Here is a 23,287-nt window from a genome sequence, read left to right on the forward strand (position 1 = left end):
AAATAGAAAATAAAATAAAATAAAATAAAAAGAATAGAAGAACTGGGCCCTGTCTTACAAAGAGTTAATATTGATCGCAAATTATTTGCGATTGATATCAATCACAACTATGTACATAAGAGATAGGAGACTGCAAACTTGCGATCGATTGGAGGACTTGCGATTGATTTGGATCAATCACAACTCTTTGTAAGACGGGGCCCTGGTTAAATTATAGTCCAGATTCAGTTCGTTCTTTGTTTTTACTCTTCTATCACATGCATTGTTCGCACACACAGCGCGGTCTCTCCACTGATCGCGCAATCTCCAAATTTTCGTCCACACGAATTCGAGGTTCAGATTGAGAGGAATGGCTAGGTCTACTTTTAACGTTGAGGGTGTGTTATTTTATCAGCTGATTGGGTGCGCTATAGCGCTACACGAAAACGGTACAGAGGCTGGACTAGTTAAATTACTATTCCTCTCTTTTAGCGATATATTTTTAACATAAAGTACTGTTTAACTATACCTGCGCCAAAAAATTGAGGGAGGGATGTAGCTTTTGTTTAGCTAATGAAGCAAAAGCACACAAAATATCATATTCGTTGGAAATGTGCGTTCTTATATTGTCGCTTAGGTTCTAAGTGCCTTCTTTAACCTCGGAGATTCATTATGCTGCTTGGATTTCGGGCAGCAATTAAGACACCGCGTTTACAACGTATTCTCTTACAGAGAGGTTTCATAGTTATGCCTATAAAGGACACAAGTGGGTGATTTAGCGTCGTTTCCGAGGGAATAAATTTTTCCCCCAACTGAATTCACAACAACGCTAAAAGAACAGTTGTAAGGCACGCTAGTGACCAGAAAGCAACACTAAACAGAAGAAAAGAAAACAAGAAACGAACGAACAAGCAAAGAGGTAAACTTACCTCACCGAGTTCTACAGTTAAAACCTGTGTGCACGCGCAGTACTCTGTGGCACAGTGCGTCATATTTAATACGTCATTGGCGTCACAAAGCTCACTAGGATCTACCTCCTGGCTAAGAGGCGGGGCCGAAAAAAAATTGAATGACACGTGATTCATTTGAGGCGAGTAGAGATGGTGCGATCGAGCGATCTCCTCGATAGGGTAATACTCGGGGTCATGGAAGGCGTAATTATTGACCTAAAAGAGGGAAGAAGAAAACAGAAAAAGAAGAAGAGAGAGAGCTAGAAAATGAAGATAATATTTCATGATGATAATCATTTGTGAATATAAAGAGTAAAAAAAGTATCATAACGAATACAATGACATATATCGATCATGTCTGGGTCCGTCTTATATAGACAGGTGCGATTTTTTCTCTCCCTTAAATTCAGTCACCTCAATCGCAACTGTATCCTAAAGAGATATAACTTTTAAAGTTTGCGATTGATTGAAGGATCTATTGCAAATGTTTATAAAAAGGGGGCAAGTATGTAAAATAGAATACTTAGGTATGGTTATGTCGAGTCTGAAAATGTCGAGTCTAGGGAAGTATAGAAATGTGCTAATACGTGCTTACCTTGTAAAAGTCAAAAGCCAGGTAGAAAGTTTTCTTATTTTCTTGAGGTATATCCGAAGCATCTGTTGAGAAAGAAATATGGGAAGACTTAATTTACAAAATCAAGCAGAAATAGTCAATATATTCAATGAAAGAAAATATTGATAGAGAACGTGAGAAAGCTCTGTAAAAGATAAGTAGAAAGAAGGAGAGAGGAGAGAAGACAGTTTGGAGAGAAGACAGTCTTTAATGGCACTAAAATCAGTGTCTAAATTGTTAAATAATGGATTGGCATTTTATGCCTGGATCCTGTTGCATAATACGTAACAAGTCTGTATCTTTTATATGAATTTCCGAGTGTTTTTTTACTCCAAATAGCAATGCATAATCAATCAAATACCTCTTTGCATGAATAAATCTAGTACTTGCTTCAATATTCTGCCGAATTTGTTACCATGAAAACCTTCTGATGTCAAAACAATTCAATACAGTCAAATGGCCGACGGGTTCGATATGAATCAATCCTTTCTGAATAGATGCACGTGTCCGTGTTAAATGTATCAATAAGATATAATCAATTACGTCTGGGACCGATCTTAAAGGGGCACGTTCCCGCCAGTGTAGTTATCGGAACATGCCATCTGCGTAAGAGCCGAATTCTGTTGGTGTCAATAGGCAGCCATAGGCGCCGGAAGTGGGGGGGCAGGGGGGGCAGTTGCCCCCCCAGTCAAAAAAGTGGGGGGGCAAAACGCATTTTTGCCCCCCCAAAACGCCCCCCCCCCCTCCAAAAAAAAAAAAAAAGCAGTAAAGGAATAAACATGGTTTGTATTTTTATCCCAAAAGAACATAACAATAATAAAAACCTGAATTAAAGCACATATACCATTCCATTCAAAGAAAAGGAAAGTTCACAGGAATTAAATTTTTATAAACATTGCGCATGCTACCTATACGGTTTATAATAGCGATACGCGCATATCGTGGACATATTGTGCGAGAATGGGAAAACGTGTCTGTTTTTTTGGTTTTGTTATAGGGGTGAGAAGACATGAGCCCCTGAACGCTGGCGTACTGATGGGGGGGGGGGGTATATCTATACGATACCAGTGATTTACACATGTTGCTGTTATGACATGATTTTCCGGTATTTTTTCTCCATTTTTTTTAAAGTCATACCTTTTTATGCGTTTGTTGGAAAATAAGAAATTCCCAAATTACAGTCGGGCGAAAAATACGCTTATTTAGAAGCCTTTATGACATGGTCTGCAAAGTGGCTGGGCTCGAGCCCCTCCCCCCTCACTTTTTGAAAAAGTATGTTAAAGAGAAAAAGAAAGAAAGACGGAGAGAAAAAATAAGTGACCTGCCAATGTCACAAATAAGGCATAAAAAATGCTCATCTGACCGTAATTAAATGCCTAAAACCCCAGAGCTTACGGGTGCTCCGCCCCCGGACCCCACCAAGGGCCCTAAGGCGGGCCCCTGGATGCTCATCTGACCGTAATTAAATACCTAAAACCCCTGAGCTTCCGGGGGCTCTGCCCCCTGGACCCCACCAAGGGCTCTAAGGCGGGCCCCTGGATGCTCATCTGACCGTAATTAAATACCTAAAACCCCTGAGCTTCCGGGGGCTCTGCCCCCTGGACCCCACCAAGGGCCCTATAAGGCGGGCCCCTGGATGCTCATCTGACCATTATTAAATACCTAAAACCCCTGAGCTTCCGGGGGCCCTGCCCCCTGGACCCCACCAAGTGCCCTAGGGCGGCCCCTGGTTGCTCATCTGACCGTAGTTAAATACCTAAAACCCCTGAGCTTCCGGGGGCTCTGCCCCCTGGACCCCACCAAGGGCCCTATAAGGCGGGCCCCTGGATGCTCATCTGACCATTATTAAATACCTAAAACCCCTGAGCTTCCGGGGGCTCTGCCCCCTGGACCCCACCAAGGGCCCTATAAGGCGGGCCCCTGGATGCTCATCTGACCATTATTCAATACCTAAAACCCCTGAGCTTCCGGGGGCCCTGCCCCCTGGACCCCACCAAGTGCCCTAGGGCGGCCCCTGGTTGCTCATCTGACCGTAGTTAAATATTAAAACCTCTGAGCTTCTGGGGGCTCCCCCCCCCCCCCTCTGGAACACGTCAATGGCCTTAAAGAGGCCCCTGGATGCTCATCTAACCGTAATTAAATACCTAAAATCCCTGAGCTTCCGGGGGCTCAGCCCCTTGACACCCTGCCGAGGCTGGACCCCACGCCAATTTACGCTCTACCTGATCGTTAATACTTCACTTTGAAAAACGTTCCGCGGGACCTGCATGTAACGTGTAAGACTGGTGGTGATGCAGATTTTTCGTCTGCCCCCCCCCCCCTTCCGAACGTTTTTTCTCATTACGTCACTGCCCTCGGAAGGTGAGCCCCCTGGAATGTTTGCCCCCCCCAATCCCAAACTGCTTCCGGCGCGCCTGTAGGCAGCTATAGCACCGTCCGCGAGCGCGTACGTATTTTGAACGCCCTCTGGAATACGGGGAACATGCCTCTACGTCACCGAAATGTGACTCAGTTCAGAGTCGGTCTGTGGGGTAGGTCAGGGAGCTGACCGAGTGGACGTACTGCTAGAACAAATCACATCTCAACCTAAAGAGCACTTACCTTTCGATATCATCTGATCATAAGTATAGACTGTGTCTGAGGATGCCACGTTGAGGTCTTGCAGAATGTTTCCATCTCTGTCGAACAATTCACTCTCCATTGGATCAGCGCTGAGGGCTCCTTCGTACCTTAAAATGGCTAATTCTTGAACCGCAATGGCATCTGCAAGGCCCTTCACTCGTAACCAGTAGTTACCAGTGGTTTGGTTAGCATTGACAACAAAGTCGAACCTATAAACCGAAGCGATTCATTTGGTTAAACATAGGCTGACTTTAGGGTTATGCATATACATTTATATAAGCTCCAAATCCTGTTGACAATAACAACAAATGTGATCAAACTTGTTTTCTATCCTATTGTAATTTAACAATGATATATTGTATAAATAAAATAATAATTTGCAGGATCTTTCGCTGGACAAAAAACAAGTATTTTGATAAAGACAATTTGGCAGTGAATATGTTTCCAATTTAATTGAGACCTCTGGGTATCCTAATAAAATGATGTTCTCGGGTTCCAATTTAAGGTTTCCAGAACATGTGAGAAAAAAACCGTAGAGAAATAAACCTGAAGCAACCTCCATTTACTTAACTCATCACATATCGAAATGACGTGTTACATATTCCAACAAAATATTTCTATAGGCAATACCACAGGGCATTGAATAACCTTTCAGTTAACATCTTTGAATTAAATTTCGTGATTGTGTTGCGTTTATTTTCGGTCATATCTTACCGTTCACCTGCATAGATGACAAAGGCGTCGACATCAACGGGTTCGATGTCGCCTCCTTCGCTTGAAATGATAGTTAAATTGTGACCATCTACGCTGACTTTCAACGGGGCATTGGTGATCGCATTACTGGCGATCCGAAAGCGGTATCTAAAACCCTTGGATATAAAATATAAATAGAAATTTCAAGCATTGGTTTCTTCGTCAAATTACATAATTATCAAATCAAATAAAAACAAATATATCGCAGAGGATCAGATTTTCCAACCACCATAGTAAACCATTTTAAAATACATACTCACTCTTGTGAATATTTGCTACTCCACCACTGTACTATCATATGATTATCTTCACTGTAATTGCTACAAACTGTTAAAAATGTGTATGAGCCTAGTATGACACACTAAACGAAGTTCAGATTATAGTTAGTCTATTCTTGAATGAGGATGATTAAATGAATGTGCTATGACTGACTGCTGGAAAACCACTGATCCTTAGAAACCTATAAGGCCTGAAATTCAATCTTAATTTGACCATAATGGAACCAAATTAAGTTAGATTATATCACTCAAACTGCAACCAGCTGTTAACAACAGGATATTGTTACCCTTGTTTACTTTGACGTTATTTGTGTTTTTGTTGTGGAATTTGTGAAATTTGTAAATTGTATTGTGTAATTATTCTTACGATTGTTTGTCGAGTGTTCAGGTAACATAAACCAGGACAAATCATTCGCCCCCTCCCTCCCCCCCCCCCCCCCCCCTTAAGACGAAAAAACTTATACGTGGATATCTTTCGAACCTAAAAGGATACATACTAGCTTTGATGAATTCACTATGAAGTAAGAACTTTTTAAATATTAGGCATAGTTTATAGATTGAGTTTTTGAAGTGGAAATTATTGACTATGTGTATTTCGTATTGAAAGGTAAAACATTTTACTTGAAAGTTGTGTTTTCATCAAACGTACAAATTCCAGCTGCTCCTCACCTGTTTGACGTGAAAGATTTCCCTTGCAGTATACACTGTCTCATTAGACGTTTCATCATAAAACGGCGCTCGCTTTCCTTTTCCATTGATGAGCACAGACTCGGGTCTGTTGGATCCGTCATCGAAATGATGCGCAGCAAACTTGTCCAGCGTCACTTGATCGAGCCAATCATGCGTGATAATCACGTGCTCTGACAGGTCATAGTCGAAGAGGGCGCTCTGTTGGTCAACCTACAATTTAATGATGATTATAATAATAATTATAATTATACTAATAATTATAATTATAATTATAATTATACTAATAATTATAATTATACTAATAATTATTGTTATACTAATAATTATAGTTATACTAATAATTATAGTTATACTAATAATTATAATTATTCTAATAATTATAGTTATACTGATAATTATAATTATACTAATAATTATAATTACAATTATAATAATAATTATAATTATAATAATAAGAGCAATATAATTACAAATATAACATATATGACAACATGATTCAAAGAAAAATGCTCATTAAGAGACCAACAGTAATTTCATTTAAGTCATTAAAATTTATTTATCTAGATTTTAAAAGAGCAATTAATGGGAAAGGATCTTTTGTAACGGTCACATTATAAAGCATTTTAAGCACAGGCTAAAAGTGTCTGTTAAATCTACAACCGGCGTGGCAATGATGCTAGCCTTCATACCTATATCAAACCGATTCCAAACCCGCCGATCCTTTGTATCGGCCTCTATCAGGTCCCGATGGCTTGACTGATTATAAGCGCAGAAAATGGACGAACTAACCTCTCGAGGTTCTCGAACGATGAGGGCGCCAAACAAACCATCCGCGCGATGCATGCCAGCATGCGCGTGCCACCAGTGCGTCCCAGAATGATCTGCGACAAATTCGTATTTAAAGCTCGTGAATTCGGTGATAGGGCACTGCGTCACCATTGAGACGCCGTCCATGTAGGGCGAATTTTTCTGGGGAAAACCATGCCAGTGGATGGATGTCCCTTCGCCGTTTAGCATGTGGTTTGAAACCCACACAGAAATTGTGTCTCCTTTGCAAACCTGTAACCAACAAAACCATTATCTTAAGAGGTAAATTATCTATCAGTTAGCCCATGAAAATCGACATCCATAAGTATTGTTTAGTTCGCCTCACAACCTACTCGCAAAATTACAAAGATTACAGAATGCTGCTGCTCGTGTCGTGACCCTGTCCAACAAGTACAGTCACATCACACCAGTCCTCAAATCACTCCATTGGTTGCCCGTAGAAAAACGTGTTGTTTTCAAGATTATTTTGCTATTATTTCACTGTATGCATGGCTCTGCTCCGCAGTATAACTTCGGCTTGATTAAGCATTACTTTTCTTCTAGACAGTTACGTTCTCAAAACTCTGGCTTATTTGTTACTCCTAGGGTTAAATCAAAGTGGGGGAGCGAACCTTCGCACATGCTGGACCTTCATTATGGAATACTCTCCCTCAATGGATTAAGAATAGCAGTTCTGCTGAAGTGTTAAAAAGCAATCTTAAGAAATATCTTTTAATTTAGCTTATAATTGATTACCATAACCTTCTCATGTCTGTACCTTTCCTATTGCACTTTGTATAAATGTATCATGTATGTATTTCATCTTTTGCACAAGCTGCGCCTTGAGCATTTGACTATCAAGTGGATTTGGCGCCTTATAAATCATATGTATTATTATTATTATTATTATTGTGAAGTTAATTGTTCTAGTTAGTTATATCGCCTTTTCTGATGGAAATATTCGTGACTGAATCCTAATCTGGATGAGCAGAGTTAAGTCCAAGCACGTCCTTGCGAAATGCAGGACATACATGTACGGGGGCTTATGTCGCGGCAAGAACCTGGATCAACCTCGGACAATTCTTCACTCAAAGTCCTGAAGTGTTACAAAGCAGTGACATAAAAATGACATTTAACCCACAGACCCTTGAATCTCCTCCGCTGTGATCAGCTTGGAATGAATACTGTTCAGTGTGACTGTCTGACTATAATTATGATTCTGTGCGTAGAAAGTCAGTGTCGCTGCAATCTCACACGCGATGAGTGATGTGACCGCGTGCGAGTTTGCTCCTCGCCTTCCAGGGCTTACTGAACATTGTCTAGAATGTATAATTTTAAGTTATTTGTCAGATATCAGTAAAGAATAGTTCTGGTCATGGATTGCATTGTAAAAGAAACGTTGTGGAATCGATCAGAAAAGGTTGATAATCTAGCAAATATTGGTGTGTACTGGAATCAACAATGGTTCTGGAATCATCAAAATTATAAGAAATTTGGCCCAGTCTTGGTAAAGTTACAAGCACTGTACACAGAAAGATGTATACGGGATATCTATCCAGGCCGGATAGATATGATAATTTACCAGATATATTAATTAGTAGGCGGTTACCCGGCAAAATTTGTATCATCACGTATTAGTCAAAACATATTCTTTCCCATGATTGTTAATAAAAGCTTCCATTTCATTTTTGAGAGGGAAGCGTTTCCAATACTGGTTATTTCTTTAATATTGTCTGTTGGGAGCCAGGGGAGTACAAATAATATAAATATTTCCTCTGGCTCTCAACAGAGAGATTACATTATATTACATTGTCATGTTATGTTAGTTATTTGTAGTTATTTGTTTACGATATGTTAATATATTGTTATATTTTATACAAATGCGAGTCGTAAGATGCCTTCCTTTTATTTGTGCATGACAATAAAGAAATTCAATCCAATTCAATTCGACTCCAGTGGGTCTCATATTCAGGTCGCGCTAAAGAGAGGTTAGCCAAAGTTGCTTTACTGCTTCTGGAAAATGAGGAATTGAATACGTAGTCTAACGGCATCCGCATGAGGTATGATCATGATGATGGTGAATACATTGTGTAACATTGATGACTACGTACCTCAACGCTTGGACCCGGAAACATGCGGTTGACGACGGAGACTGCCCGCGGCACACCGTTCAGAGGGATGCAATGAGGTCTTTCACAGTCAGTCAGGTTGTAGGGACATCCGTAGCAGGCTTTAGACATGGCGTAGAACCACTCCACAGTGAAATTATAGTTGCAGGTCTTGGGGCTTGGCGGATACTCGCAGATCCGTTTGCATTCATGGTCCTTGTAGTTCTCCATGCCCGAAGCTATTGTATGTGAAAGTTGATTAAAAGTGTGTGAGGAATGAAACTCATAGAATGAATGGGGAGTTAAATCAGGGATTAGTTGTCTGAGGGGTAGTTGTCCTAGAGGATGGTTGTCGTTGGGGGTAGATGTCTGGGGTTAGTTGTCCGGGGGTAGTTGTCCGGGGGTAGTTGTCCGAGGGGGTAGTTGTCCGGGGTAGATATCCGGGGGTTGTTGTCCTAGAGGGTGGTTGCCCTAGGGGGTAGTTGACTTGGTGTGGTTATCCAGGGGATGGATGTCCAGGGGGTAGGTGTCCTGAAACCTTTAGGAGAGCTATATTTATCACAGTATGATTTCATTACCAACACACTAGCCCGAATTCACAGAGGAGGTTTGTCGACAAACCTTGGTTTTCGTGCGTCATATGACGCGTTTCGACGTGTTTTTACAAACCAGGTTTGTAAAAAAAAACGCGTCAAAACGCGTCATATGACGTAGATAAACCTCTGTTTGTCGACAAACCTCCTTTGTGAATTCGGGCCATTAGGTTCTGCATGTTACGTCACATGACTGACTATGCATGAAAATCAAATACTTAAGTAAAGAATCCAAGATAGTCGCCGTCATAATACTGAAACTGTAATTTCCATGAATTTTCGAAGGCTGAGAATCCTATCAGCCCCCCCCCCCCTTCCCCTCCCCTCCTGGGTCTGAGGGGCGGCATTCGTGTCCCCCAAATCTCCGGTAAAGAGGTGCTTTCCACACAACAAAGGCCGACTCTCATTGAATTATACACATGGGAGATAAGGGGGTACTTTCAAAATTAGGGAACATGCATACACGTACCCTAAATAACACTGAGTGGGCGGGGAGAGGCGGGCGGGCATTTCAGTAGCAACACCTTGTGGTTTTATGTTCTATTTCTGCTACCAGAATGTATTGCTGACACTTTTTTGTAATGTATGTTTATCGTCAAACGAAGTAGACTACGTGTTATGAAAACCGTTAGGAAAACGAAAAATGAAATATCGATTTCCAATCATACATATCTTGATAATCAGACAGGCGATCGGCTTGTAAAAGACATTGGATTACTGATTCACCTAAAGGTTTATAATTATGATTGCAGCATGAGCTATTTCCAGGATGTTGTTTCAGAATCTGAGGCAATGTTACCGAGTCACTTTAAAGCACTTGAATTCACATAATAAAATGTTCTCAACCAAATCATGTTATTCTTTAATCCTTCCACAGGGTACAAAGTGTTGCTCAACTATAAAAAGGTTTTCTTTGTAATGTCTCAAGAGCTTACAATTTTGTATCACATCTCAAGTCATATGAGGTTATTTATATAATATTGACTGGCCTTGAGGGGTATATCAGAAATATTGACCAAGCTCAGATCATATTGCCCCGAGTCGAAAGACGAGGGCAATATGGTCTTAGCGCGGTCAATATTTCTGATATCCCCCGAAAGTAAAGCCAGTCAATATTTTTATTGTTATCCAAATCAGACATCTAGAGCAAATACAGACATCCACCATGACAATCTCAAGAACTGAACAAACTTTGTCAAACCAACACTGTGCATCCAGTGCTTGACAAAATTTTCGATACACTACAAACAGTGTGTATTTGGTGTGATTATTACGTCACAATAGAGTGTGCGCAAAGTGCGCAGGTTCTCGTACGCATAATATTAATAGATGCGCAATGAAAATGCGAGACCGTGGAAAATACCAAGGTATATTTTCACTCGTCTCTACACGCAAAGTCAATACGCGCAGGGAGACCAAGGAAAATACAAAGAATATACCCCTCCGTTCCCACTGCTAGTGAAAACTAGGGCAATACGGTTTTGTAAATGACCAGCTCAGATGTCTGATACGGGTAATAATTGTTTTTATAAACCTGGGAAATACACAAATCTAATATTCCTAGGAATATAAAATGAATCAATATCATTCATATTTCCCACCATGCAATCAGAGAGTGATACTTGGTACTTGGTTGGGTAATCCCTTTGGCAGCTCACTCGGGAAGCTATACTGGGATGGTAGGTGAGGCGAGTAACTACAAGGAGTGTCAAGAATTGCAGGAATGGTGTGTGGACAAAACACTCGTTAATTTACAGTAAAATATGCTAAGTCCAGTGCAAGTAAAAACCAAGCTAGTATTTAGTAAGCTTATATGATGTGTGAACCAACAGGGGGCTGCATCATTCTGCTGGAGGGAAGAGCAGCCTCATTGAAGTTGGTTGGTCTTTATTCCACGAAGTATTTTACGTCACAGTGGTATTTTCATTTCAAATATCAGAGATGGCTAATTGATGGCTAACATGATCAAATGTTTATTACCAAAAGATATAATTACAAGAAATAACATTGCATATCTTTTATTCTTTTTGCTCACTAAAAAACTCACTGGGTTTTTTCGCGGCGGAAAATAAAAATTGGATTTCTTCAAAATATCAGACGAACCAACTTTCAAATAGGGTAAAATCGACTAAGCAAATACACCTAGAAATTGTTGTACCTTTTCCATTGATTGTATCATGTTTTAGTTTTTGTTCAGGTTGATATGCAGCTCCTTTCACAGTGATTGCTTTACAAGCACACTTTTAGGATAAAAGTGAGGGCTCACTTTACATATGTTATTATAAAAAAATGATTTTATATTTTCTTTTTTAACTCACGTTTTATTTCGAAATATGATCGTATTTGTGTGTGTGTGTGGAGCAGTACACAGGTCCTGTTTTTGTGCAGTCAAATTTGATCTTGTTTGACATCTTTTTGCTGGTATAAATGGATTTGTTGCATGAATATTGATGCTATACATGACTAGTTCATCTGTGAGCATACTCTTGGGATGGAATGGAGTAGTTTTGTCCTGTATTTTTGAGCTACTTCGTGGTACTTGATTTGGCTTTTTGGACTGACTTCACATACTGTGCCCACCTATATATATTCAAGCTGGTTCACTAGTTGTTACTATTCATGCTGTACTGGAGTCATACCATGGCTTGCCATTGAATCTGCATGCATGTACATGTATGTATGTATTTATATCATAATACATTATCTTGTATGCTTAGTCTCACCATGCCACTGGCTGGTAACTCAATCTAGTGTCGGTGTGTGATACTATTAGTGCACCATAGGTATGAATCTCGGGCGCATCACAACATTGCCATTTTTGTGCTGCATTGAGGGTAGAGATTCTAATATTAAGTCTCACCATGGCATTGGCTGGTAACTCAACCCCTGCAGCCATGTTTGTGTGCGTGTTCATACTGATATCAGTATTGCTACTGAGTGGTGATGTGGAAATAAATCCCGGACCTAGGAAACCCAAGTTTCCATGTGGTGAATGCCACAAGGCATGCACGTCTTATAAAGGAGCCAAAGCAAGTATACTGTGTGAATCATGCGACACCTGGTTCCATGCTGATTGTGTAAACATTGGCAATAGTTTCTTGGCTGTTCTCGGAAGATGTGATACACCATGGGAATGCTGTAACTGTGGATTGCCTAAGTTCTCATCCAGCCTATTTGACACTTTACTAATGTCCGGATCATCGGACACTGACAGAAGCAGCGAGTCATCAAGCTTAACACATGACAGCAGCTACTCAACTTCAAGTTCTGCTTCTCCCGGACCACCACAGACTTCGTCCTCTCCTTCGAAGAGCCTGTCTCCCCAAGGTAAACTACGCTTCAAAACTCTGACTATTAACTTCCAGAGCATAGTTTCAAAGAGGGAGGAATTTTGGTGCCTTGTGGATGCAGTTAAGCCAGATGTAATCATGGGCTGTGAAACATGGCTCAAACCGAGCATAAGTGAAGGAGAAATCTTCCCGCCTGGCTACAATGTGTATAGGAAAGATCGTAATAACGGGTATGGTGGAGTTTTGCTCGCCATCTCCTCAAGCCTTGATAGCTATCAGGTGCAGGTGACTAGTGAAGCTGAAGTGGTTGCTGCAAAGATCGTGAACAGAAACAACAACAACAGTGTTATTTTTGGAGCTGTTTACCGACCTCCAAACACCAACCAACCTTATATGGACAATATGAACCAGTTCATACGAGAACTGTGCATGTCTAATCCTGGCACAGCGTTGTGCATCGGAGGAGACATGAACTTGCCCGATATAGACTGGGAGACAGAAGAGATAAGATCCCATCAATACAGGAAATCCCTAAGTGAGACATACCTGCAGACTCTGGCAGATGTAGGACTTAGTCAGATTGTCAACTTCCCAACAAGAGGATCTAACACACTCGATGTCATCATCACAAATCGCCCAACGTTGGTTGGGCAGTGTGAGCCTATGCCGGGACTCGGTGACCACGATGTGGTATTCATGGATTTGTCTGTCAGAGCGTATAGGAATAAACCTATCCGTAGGGAGATATTCCTCTGGAAGAAGGTAGACATTGACGGTATTCATACAGATGCTAAAGCATGGGCAGACTGCTTTGTAGCTTCTCATGACACAACATCTCCAGTTGAAACTCTCTTTGCTGAAATCCAACAAGCCCTGGATAAAATTCTAAGGGACCATGTGCCAACCAAGATGACTTCGACACGGCCAAACCAGTGTTGGTTTAACACCGCCACGAAACGCATATGTCGCAAGAAGGCCAGAGCCTATAGGAAGGCTAAGAGGATCTCATCCATGCGTGGTAGTGATGCAAAAGCAACAACCAAAGCTTGGCATCGCTACAACGCTATAAAGACGACCACACAAAAGTTGTGTAGACAAGCCTACAACAAGTACCTTGCTGACTTGATTGACAATGATCCAGGCTGCAACAAGCGTCTTGGAGCCCTTGTGAGAACCATGCGCTGTGATCACATGGGAGTAGCACCATTGAAGGAAGGCAACATACTTCACTGTGACCCGAAGCAGAAAGCCAGTATCCTGAACAGGCAGTTTGCCTCGGTGTTCACCACTGATGATGATGACACAGCTCTACCAGACCTGGGACCCAGTCCTTATCCAGCCATGGATGATACATCAGTTAGCCGAGCAGGCGTAGCGAAATTGTTGAAGAAACTGAAGCCACATAAAGCTACTGGGCCAGACGGCATCTCTGCTAGACTCCTCAAGGTGACAGCTGATCAGATTTCACCTGCCATTAGTTTGCTTTTTGAGGCCTCCCTACTTCAAGGCGAAATTCCTTCTTACTGGAAGAAAGCATATGTTGTTCCTATCCACAAGAAAGGGTGTAAGTCATCTCCAGCAAACTACAGACCAATCTCACTGACAGCAATCTTATCAAAACTATGTGAACACATAGTGCATTGTGCTGTCATACATCACCTGATCAATCACAACCTGTTGTCAGACTCACAACATGGTTTTAGGAAGCGAAGATCGTGTGAAACACAACTCATCCTTGCCATCAATGACCTTGCCAAAGGACTGGATGATAGAGAGCAGATAGACTGCGTCTTGTTAGACTTTGCCAAAGCGTTTGACAAAGTCTCTCACCGACGACTCCTCCTCAAAGCTGACTATTATGGTATACGTGGCACTACTCTTAAATGGATCGAAAGCTTCCTTAGTGGCCGCACTCAACAAGTCACACTGGAGGGCCAGCGTAGTCACGAGGCCAAGATTACATCTGGAGTGCCCCAAGGTAGTGCTCTCGGCCCGCTGCTTTTCCTCATATACATCAATGACCTACCAGACAGTGTCAAGCACTCAACCATACGCCTCTTCGCTGATGACTGCATGCTATATAGACGCATCAGATCAGTCCAAGATTGTACAAATCTTCAGGAAGATCTTGACAGGCTGCAGGAATGGGAGAGAAAGTGGCGGATGGAATTCCACCCGTCCAAGTGCCAGACTCTGAGAGTCACCAACAAGAGGAAACAAATCCTAGGCCTGTATAACATCCACGGGCACGACCTGGAATTAGTGAGTTCCGCCAAGTATCTTGGAATCAACATCGATCAGAAGCTCAACTTCAATAGTCATGTTGATACTACAGTCAAGAAGGCTAATTCTGTGACAGGCTTCTTGCGACGGAACTTTAAACACTGTAGACGGCGGATCAAGCAGGCCACATACTTTACATACGTCCGACCAGTGGTGGAATATGCTGCAACAGCATGGGAACTACACACACAGCGGAATGTCAACAAGATTGAAATGGTCCAACGAAGGTGTGCTCGCTACGTCACCGGTGACTTTAATCAAACCTCCAGTGTAACGGCTATGCTTGAAAACCTGAATTGGCCATTGCTACTCACCAGACGCCTTCACAGCCGCCTTGCCATGCTGTATCGCATCCGTTTCAACCTTGTCGACGTTACCTGGCAGTCCTTTCTCACTGAACTGACATCAATAACAAGAGGACATGGATCTCGTTTTAGGCCATTCAACTGCAGTAGTCAGACCTATGCTTCTTCCTTCTTCCCAAGAACCTGCAAGGACTGGAACAACCTTCCACAGGACCCAGCCCAATACCACTCTCTTGACGCCTTCAAGGTCTTCTTGAGTGGGATGCAGATGTAATGTCTACAAGACTGGGAATGTTTTTTACTTACACATGTATATATGCACCTGCACAACAAGAACAACAAGTTAAAATGTGGAATGACAGGACATGTGAAAGTCTCCACATATACACACAAAACCAGTGCGATTATCTTCATCACCATGAAGCGGCACTTAACTGGAAGAAGATATGTGCAATGCTTTCGGAAATTTAATTTACGAACAAACGTGTGTATTTTGCTAATCCACCTGACTAAAGAGACCAAAAAACACGATGAAAATACCCTGAACTGCCATGAACTGTTTCTGTGTGACTGAGGTAGGCCCGTTTAGATATCAAATTAATCTGGATTTGATATTTTTTTAACCTGCCCGTGACACCCTCCCCCAATAATGTGTAAGGAAATATCTGAGATCGGCCTTAAACTGTTTTGTACACATCTGCAGCATAGAAATGTGTCGTAATATAGTCACGGTCTGGTTTATCAATTAGGGATATGACCGGAGTTTCTTGCTAAGGTTTGGTCTGGATTTTATCGGCTGAACTGTGGCTGAATCGAAACTGATACAATGCAGAATAGATTATTTGAATGAACTTTGTTCGGCCTAACTATTTTAATGAACTACACCCGTAAAACGTCTCAGAATACCCTATTATACGAAAAAATTTGACCCTAATCATAATTAACCCTAACGTCTAACCCTAAACCTAACACTAATCCTGACTGTAATCATCCTTAATCCTTATAAGTATTGAAGGGTATTTTACAGTGATGCCGATGGCTGTATTACATGTCGACACTAAAATGATATTAAAACTCAGTAATTATTTCGCCAAATCTATGCCAAACCGCCGGATTTCCTCGTAAGCTAAATTTGTATGGTGGAGAAACAGAGTTTTTCATTGTTAACATATCAAAATCGGGGTCATTCGTGCTGATGTCGGTCATAATTATTCCCGTCTATTGGCGGTCTTCTGTCAATTTTGTCCTTGTGGCTGAGGTATTATTACACTTAAATGTAGTGATCATGCGCCTCTTTCTATTTGCACAACTTTTTTCTAGTTTATTCAAAGTCAAACTCATGTTTATATGACCTGAAAAGAAAGAAAACTATTCTTAGTAAACAATTTACATGGTGGCGTCTTTATGATGCCTCTTAAAACGTCACGTTCGTTAAACAAATGCAGTCATCCCCTATCAGGACGATGACTATACTTTGTGTTCTTCGGTGTTCTACTGTCTTTAAATCTAGTTATCACGTATTCATAATATGTTTACATCAGAACTTAATTATGATTATGTTTGCCTAGAGCTCAGAAATATCGGATAATTCTGATTACAGAGACTACGTGACGGAGTGTGCGAATATTTACAAGAAGTACAAATTTACTTCAAAATCAATTGTTTCACGTTTGTACCAATAAATCATCAACAACAGCAATGATAATAATAATGATAACAATAATAATGATAATGTATGAGTATAGCGCACTTTCCATATACATGCTCTAAGAGGTGAGTGTTTAGATATGTTTTGCCTTGAGAAAAACGACGGGAGTAGGAGAATGGTTGCCTGATAGTTCAGATGCGTATCCAGACACCTACCCCCTGGAAATCCACCCCCAGCTAACCACCCCCAGTCAACTACCCCCTAGGACAACTAACCCCTACGGCAACCACCCTCTAGGAAGACTACCCCCAGGACAACTAACCCCAGACAACTACCCTAGTTGTCCGGGAGGTAGTTGTCCTAGGGGGTAGTTGTCCTAGGGGTAGTTGTCTGGGGGTAGTTGTCCTGGGGGTAGTCTTCCTAGAGGGTGGTTGCCGTAGGGGTTAGTTGTCCTAGGGGGTAGTTGACTGGGGGTGGTTATCCGGGAGTGGATGTCCAGGGGTAGGTGTCCTAGAACCGTTCAGATGAGTAGGGTGAAGCGAGTCAATAGATGCATTTGAAGGTGAGAAGAAGTATTTTGTAATCTCCGGGGCCTGATAGGTAGCCAGTTTAATAGACGAAGAATAGGTTTCATGTGACAGAACTATGGGGGAACATGAGGCAAGTTTGGCGGCAGCATTTTGAATTCGCTGAAGTTTCCCAACGTTGGTTGCAGTGGCATCTTAAAGGGATTGGGTATCTTAGTCTCAAATTCTAAACAAAATCCTATTTATTATTTATTTATTTATTTATTCATGTTTTCTTTATAAAAAAAAAAGTAGGGTAGTCCCATTCAAGCCGCAAGGCCTGCTTTACAAGGGAGCCCTGCTGTCACACACAAATTACATTTCAAATATACACAAATTATACAATAATACAAAAAAAAACATAATGTAAACAAACTATAAAACATTTTATACAAATAGGAATTTAAATGAAAATGGAAGAGGAAAGAGAGTAAACTAAAGAGAGAGAGAGAGAGAGGGTGGTAGTAATACTTCAAGTGAGCGATCGCAAAATCAACTCACTTGATTTAGCTCATGCTGCAATCATAAGTATAAACCTTTAGATCAGTAAGGAATCCCATGATGTTTACAAGCCGATCGCTCGCCAGATTATCAAGACATTTATGATTGGAATTTAAAAAACCGTTTTCCTTACGTTTTTTATTACTACAGTCTATCTGGGAGTATAGTAAAACCGTTCACTCAAAGATTGTTTACTTTTATGAGGCACTTCATAATCATCTTGAAGCGCAATTGTTTTAGGGTTTCAATATTACACCATATATATCACAGACGCTGATAACACGTAGGGCCATGCATCTCACATTTAACATTGTTAAACCATAGACGTAATATGGTTAAACGATGCCTTTAAGTGTTGAAAGGTTTTCAAAGCATGTCTTATGTCTTATTTTCTTGAGAAAAAAAACGGTTGGGGAAATTAAAAAATGATTGGGAGAATGCACTACTACTACTAGAGAGTGTCGCACACTGACGCCTTCAAAGAAAACCTTGAAATAAATATCTTTGTGGTGTGAGAATTTTGTTCAGGGTTGTTTGCATGTTAAAGGCAGGCTTTACTACTTCAGCTAGAAGGGATTAGACCATCCAGCGAGCCAGCGATGTCACTATCACAGGTGGCTATCTCATTAACTCAGCTCTCATTTAACATAAGAAAAAGAGGATCATGGGGGACCAACAGGCACCGATTGGGGAAGTTTTCTATATAGAGGGAGCAATTACCTACAAGTAGGACAGTGTGCCTTTAATTTTCATACAACAATATTACGCAGTGTTTTCCTCAACCTTCACCAATGTTACCGAGTCACTATAATGAACTTCAGTAATACCCTGGTCATCTCGCTATCTCCTTAGCTTTAGTGACCACAGTTTACTTACAGACATTGTAAACACCAATACACTTTACACTCTAATCAATATGTCGTGTACAGTCCATAGACAAACAGCAAAGGTCGGACAGTAACTGAATCTATAAAACGAGCCTTGATTGCAAGTTGTGTTTCCTGCAATATGAAACCAACAATAAGGATTATGTTTAGCTTGATAAGAATTTACCAAATGTCATGTGTTGACACCGAGGAGATAGGCCGTCTTTTACAATACGATAGGTTTTCTCAGCCTCTTCTTCTTTTCTCCCTTTAGCTATACGGGAGTTTATGTATCCGGACACCTACCCCCTGGCCATCCATTCCCGGATAACCGTTCCAGTCAACTATCCCCTATATAGGACAACTACCTCCTAGGAAAACTACCCCCTAGGGCAACCACCCTCTAGGACGACTACCCCCTAGGACATATACCATTCATAGTTGTCCTAGAGGATAGTTGTCGTAGGGTAGTTCTCGGGGGGGGGGGGGGGAGCTGTCCGGGGGTAGTTGTCCGGGGGTAAGTTGTCCTAGGGGTTAGTTGTCCTAGTGGGGTAGTTGACTGGGGTGGTTATCCGGGGTGGATGTCCAGGGGGTAGGTGTCCTAAAACCGGGAATTTATTTTTTCCTCCCTGCACCTTTAACCCACCTGAAATATCCTTATTCGAAATAACGACCTGAAACCTTTAAGAAGCAACATGCAATAGCACATAAATAAATCTGATAATTACTGATTTAAGCAGGGTCCTAGATACATTTTAGATACATTTATCAATGAAATTGATAAATTAATTCGATAAACCAAAATAAAACATATATATTCAAGCCAGGCTTCATTAGAAATTAAGTCAACGCTTTTTTTCTTCCGTCTACATAAATATCACCACGGACTATCCTTAAAGGTAAATATAGCAGCAAAGTGTCAATAAATTATAATAAAGAGGGCAAACAATGAAGAACACAATAACTCCGGCTTTACTACCTACAGAACTTACTAAAATAGTGGCAGTTGGTTACTGTAACTATGGTACATTTCCAGGTACAATGGTTGGACGTGTATGTTGGACGTGCCTTTAAAACCTATCTTTAAAAGGCAAAATATTCCGACTTTAAAGGGGCAAGCGGTATATCCCCTTCCGGCCTAATCTGCCCCTCAAATATGCCCCTTAGAATTCAACGTTTTTCAACCGGGGTGCTGCCAGAGAAATTTAGTTATATCAACAATTTTATCTTTGGACAATGTTAAAGATAAAGACCAGTTCTGGTCATGCGATTGCATTGTGAAAGAAACGTCGTGGAATCGATCAGAAAGGGTTGATCATCTAGCATATAAGTATTGGTGTGTACTGCAAGGTTCTGGAATCATCAAAATGATAAGAAATTTAGCCGAGTCTTGGTAAAGTTACAAGCACTGTTCACTGCAAGATGTATATTGGATAGATATAGGGTAGTCCAATATACATCAGGTCCTAATAGATATAATAATTTACCAAATATATCATTTAGAAGGCGGTTTCTCGGCAAAATTTGAATCGTCACGTATTAGTCAAAACATATTCTTTCACATGATTGGTAATAAGAGCTTCCATTTCATTTTTTTAAAGAGGGGGCGTTTCCAAAATTGGTCTTTACCTTTAACTTCCGGGTTAACTTCATGGAAACAAAGTATTAGAAACCACGAGATGTGTGCTATGGACCAAACGGCCTTCCATATTATAATCATGCATGGTTTAATGCCGTCAATAATACCCGCCTTGACAGAGTTTCATCCAGCCTTTTCACACACGGGTAAAATTCTTTAAAGCTGATTAGTTTAGAGAGCTTTAAACTTATCAGCTTTAGATACAACATCATTTACACACAGAAGTTTTCGGTGCGGTCGTTCGAGATTCACTGCTCTGTCACTTGCTCGTAAATGCGCAATGGCCCTACTGAGCGTTTACACACGTGTTTAAACACACATATCCGTTCATACACAAAATGTCAAGCTCTCTAGATACGCACTTCGTATCTGCAGCCTGCTTTGAAGGGCGTATGAATCGCGACTTCGTATTTGTCCGAACATCGTATAAACGACGTTCACACAGGGAAATTTTTCTTTAAAGCTGTTTAAAGCTGTTGAGTTAAACAGCTTTAAACTAATCAGCTCTAGATACGATGAATTTTAGCGATGTGTGAAAAGGCTGATCGTCCGGCTTTGAGATGCCCTGCGTTTGGTCACCAAGAAAAGAAAGAAAATGGGGCGAATGGCGTTCTGAATAATTAGGTCACAGCCGAAACCCATGGACGGATCCAGCCGGTGGCGAATGAGAGTGCCGTTATTTGTTCAAATAGTATTGTAGACACGATGAATAAATAAGAATAATAATGCAAGGTCGTTATCATGGGAATAACAATTTTTTTTTCTCTTTCAGCTTTATAGTCTGAACAATAAAATCAACCGCGTGGTATCAACTGAATTTCCTTAACAACAATTGAATCTTTTTCCAGGAACCTTTTAAACATTCGATTTTTTTTTTCTCTCCAATTGAACAGCATTGTAAAGGCGGTGAAAAAATAAGAATGATAATGATACTTCGTCGCTAACCATGAGAATGTTTTTTTTTTCATCTCTCTCTGCTAATAAACCGAACAATAGAATATCAACCAAGTGGAATTAACTGTAAAACGAATTTGTCACGAGATCTGAAATTTCAATTTGTTACTGCACGTCGTTAATGATGGGAATGTTCATGTCTACCTCTCTCAGAACAGTGGACTCAACCAAGTGCAATTAACTGTTAAGCCAACTGTCTCCAAGTTGGTCTATGCTCCAATTAAATAGCAATGTGAGGCGGTGAAAAAAATAAGAATAATAGTAATACTTCGTCGTTAACCATGAGAATGAATTTATTTTAAATTCCTCTCTGCTAAATAAACCGAACAATACAATCAACCAAGTAGTGCGGTATGGTATGTAATCCCGTAGGATTTTTGTGCCAAAGTTGATTTTTTATTTTTTTATTGTTGTTGCTGTTCTGGCTTCAAAAGGATCCCAATTGGGGTTCACATTTTCAGACCCCTCCTTCATTTCCTGGGGGATCCATATTGGGCGCCAAAATGGATTATATAACGCGCAATAGGGAAATTTGGTGTCTTTGGGAAAATTTGAACCCCGTCAGTTTCTGATAGCTTGGACCCCAATGAATCCAAAAATGCACAAAAATCAACTTTGGCACAAAAATCCAACGGGAGCTGTTTCAGTGACATACCGTACCACACTAAAGTGAAATCAATTGTTAAATGAATTTGTCATGAGTCCCGAAATTTTGATACGTTACTGTATGGTTTATATATCTCATTTTAAATTGTGGATATTTGAGTGGGAAAATAAATCAAATCAAATCAAATCAAATCAAATCAGAAGTATCAAAAAGTAGCAATGACAAACGATTGTCGCTAAAATTCAGAAATTGTTGCTTAGATCGCATTTCCCTAAATATTACCATGATACATCAAGGCCTTCTGCCTTCTAGCTAGGCGCTCAGCATATTAGATTAGAGAAGGGTAGTAATAAAATATTATGCTACGCAGAGCCCGCTGAAAGATCAGTTTCATAACTAAAGTGGCTACCCTGGGTAAATAAAACGTTATTATTATTATTATTATTCATTTGTTTTCATTTTTTGGAAGGGGCGTAGTTACACAAATGTTTAACATTTCGTTTCCATGTCAACGGTCTTATATGTTACTTGAAATGACTCGAATTGTCATCATAATCAAACAGGCATCTGAAGTTTTTAAATGCTTACTGTTTGCTTCATGTTGTTGAAAAATTACCACCGGCTGGATCTGCCCCTGCTTCCCTGTATCAACTCACACACTTTGTGGGAATTTTTTCTTTTCTTTAATTCAAAGTCGTTTAACAGCCTTTTGAGCATCACATTATAGCTGCATACATTCAGCTAAACTTGACATGTGATTGGTTGATTTAAACGTCAATATATTTACAACATGCATGATGCTCATTTCTGAAGATATCGTTTAAAAAAGAAAATCGAAATCTTGTATCACTGGCGTACTGACAGTTGCCCCCCCCCCCCCCAAAAAAAAAAAAAAAAAAAAAAAAAAAAATCAAACGTGGTTTATTTCTAATTTGATACAAGTGATTTTCCGGGATTTTTCTCACTTTTGTGTAAATTACAGTTTTTTATGCGTTTGTTTGCAAATGACAAATTCCCAAATTTATAGTCAGGCAAAAAAATACAGTTATTTAGAAGCCTAAGTGTCAGAGCCCGCGAAACGGCGGGGTCCTGGGGGGCTCGAGCACCCCTCCCCCACACTTTTTTGAAAAAGTATGTTGAAGAGAAATAGAAAGAAAGAAATAAAAAATAGTGACCTGCCAGTGTCACATAATAAATATTAGGTATCAAAATATGCTCATCTGACCGTAATTCAA

At 40.6% G+C, this 23,287-nt stretch overlaps 1 protein-coding gene across 1 annotated transcript in view; it reads right to left on the reverse strand.

Annotated features, from left to right (window-relative positions):
• Positions 1 to 23,287, reverse strand: part of LOC584333 (oxidoreductase ptaE) — a 31,146-nt gene that overhangs the window by 3,429 nt on the left and 4,430 nt on the right. The window contains exons 2-8 of the mRNA XM_030981617.1: positions 8,804 to 9,039; positions 6,675 to 6,944; positions 5,865 to 6,095; positions 4,879 to 5,033; positions 4,144 to 4,373; positions 1,525 to 1,586; positions 909 to 1,145 (exon numbers count right to left, since the gene is read on the reverse strand). Of these exons, the coding sequence (XP_030837477.1) occupies positions 909 to 1,145; positions 1,525 to 1,586; positions 4,144 to 4,373; positions 4,879 to 5,033; positions 5,865 to 6,095; positions 6,675 to 6,944; positions 8,804 to 9,039 (1,421 nt within the window). The remainder of the gene's footprint in view (positions 1 to 908; positions 1,146 to 1,524; positions 1,587 to 4,143; positions 4,374 to 4,878; positions 5,034 to 5,864; positions 6,096 to 6,674; positions 6,945 to 8,803; positions 9,040 to 23,287) is intronic.

The sequence above is a fragment of the Strongylocentrotus purpuratus genome, unplaced genomic scaffold, assembly GCF_000002235.5.
Source record: "Strongylocentrotus purpuratus isolate Spur 01 unplaced genomic scaffold, Spur_5.0 spur5_scaffold_12, whole genome shotgun sequence".
Lineage (NCBI taxonomy): Eukaryota > Metazoa > Echinodermata > Echinoidea > Camarodonta > Strongylocentrotidae > Strongylocentrotus > Strongylocentrotus purpuratus.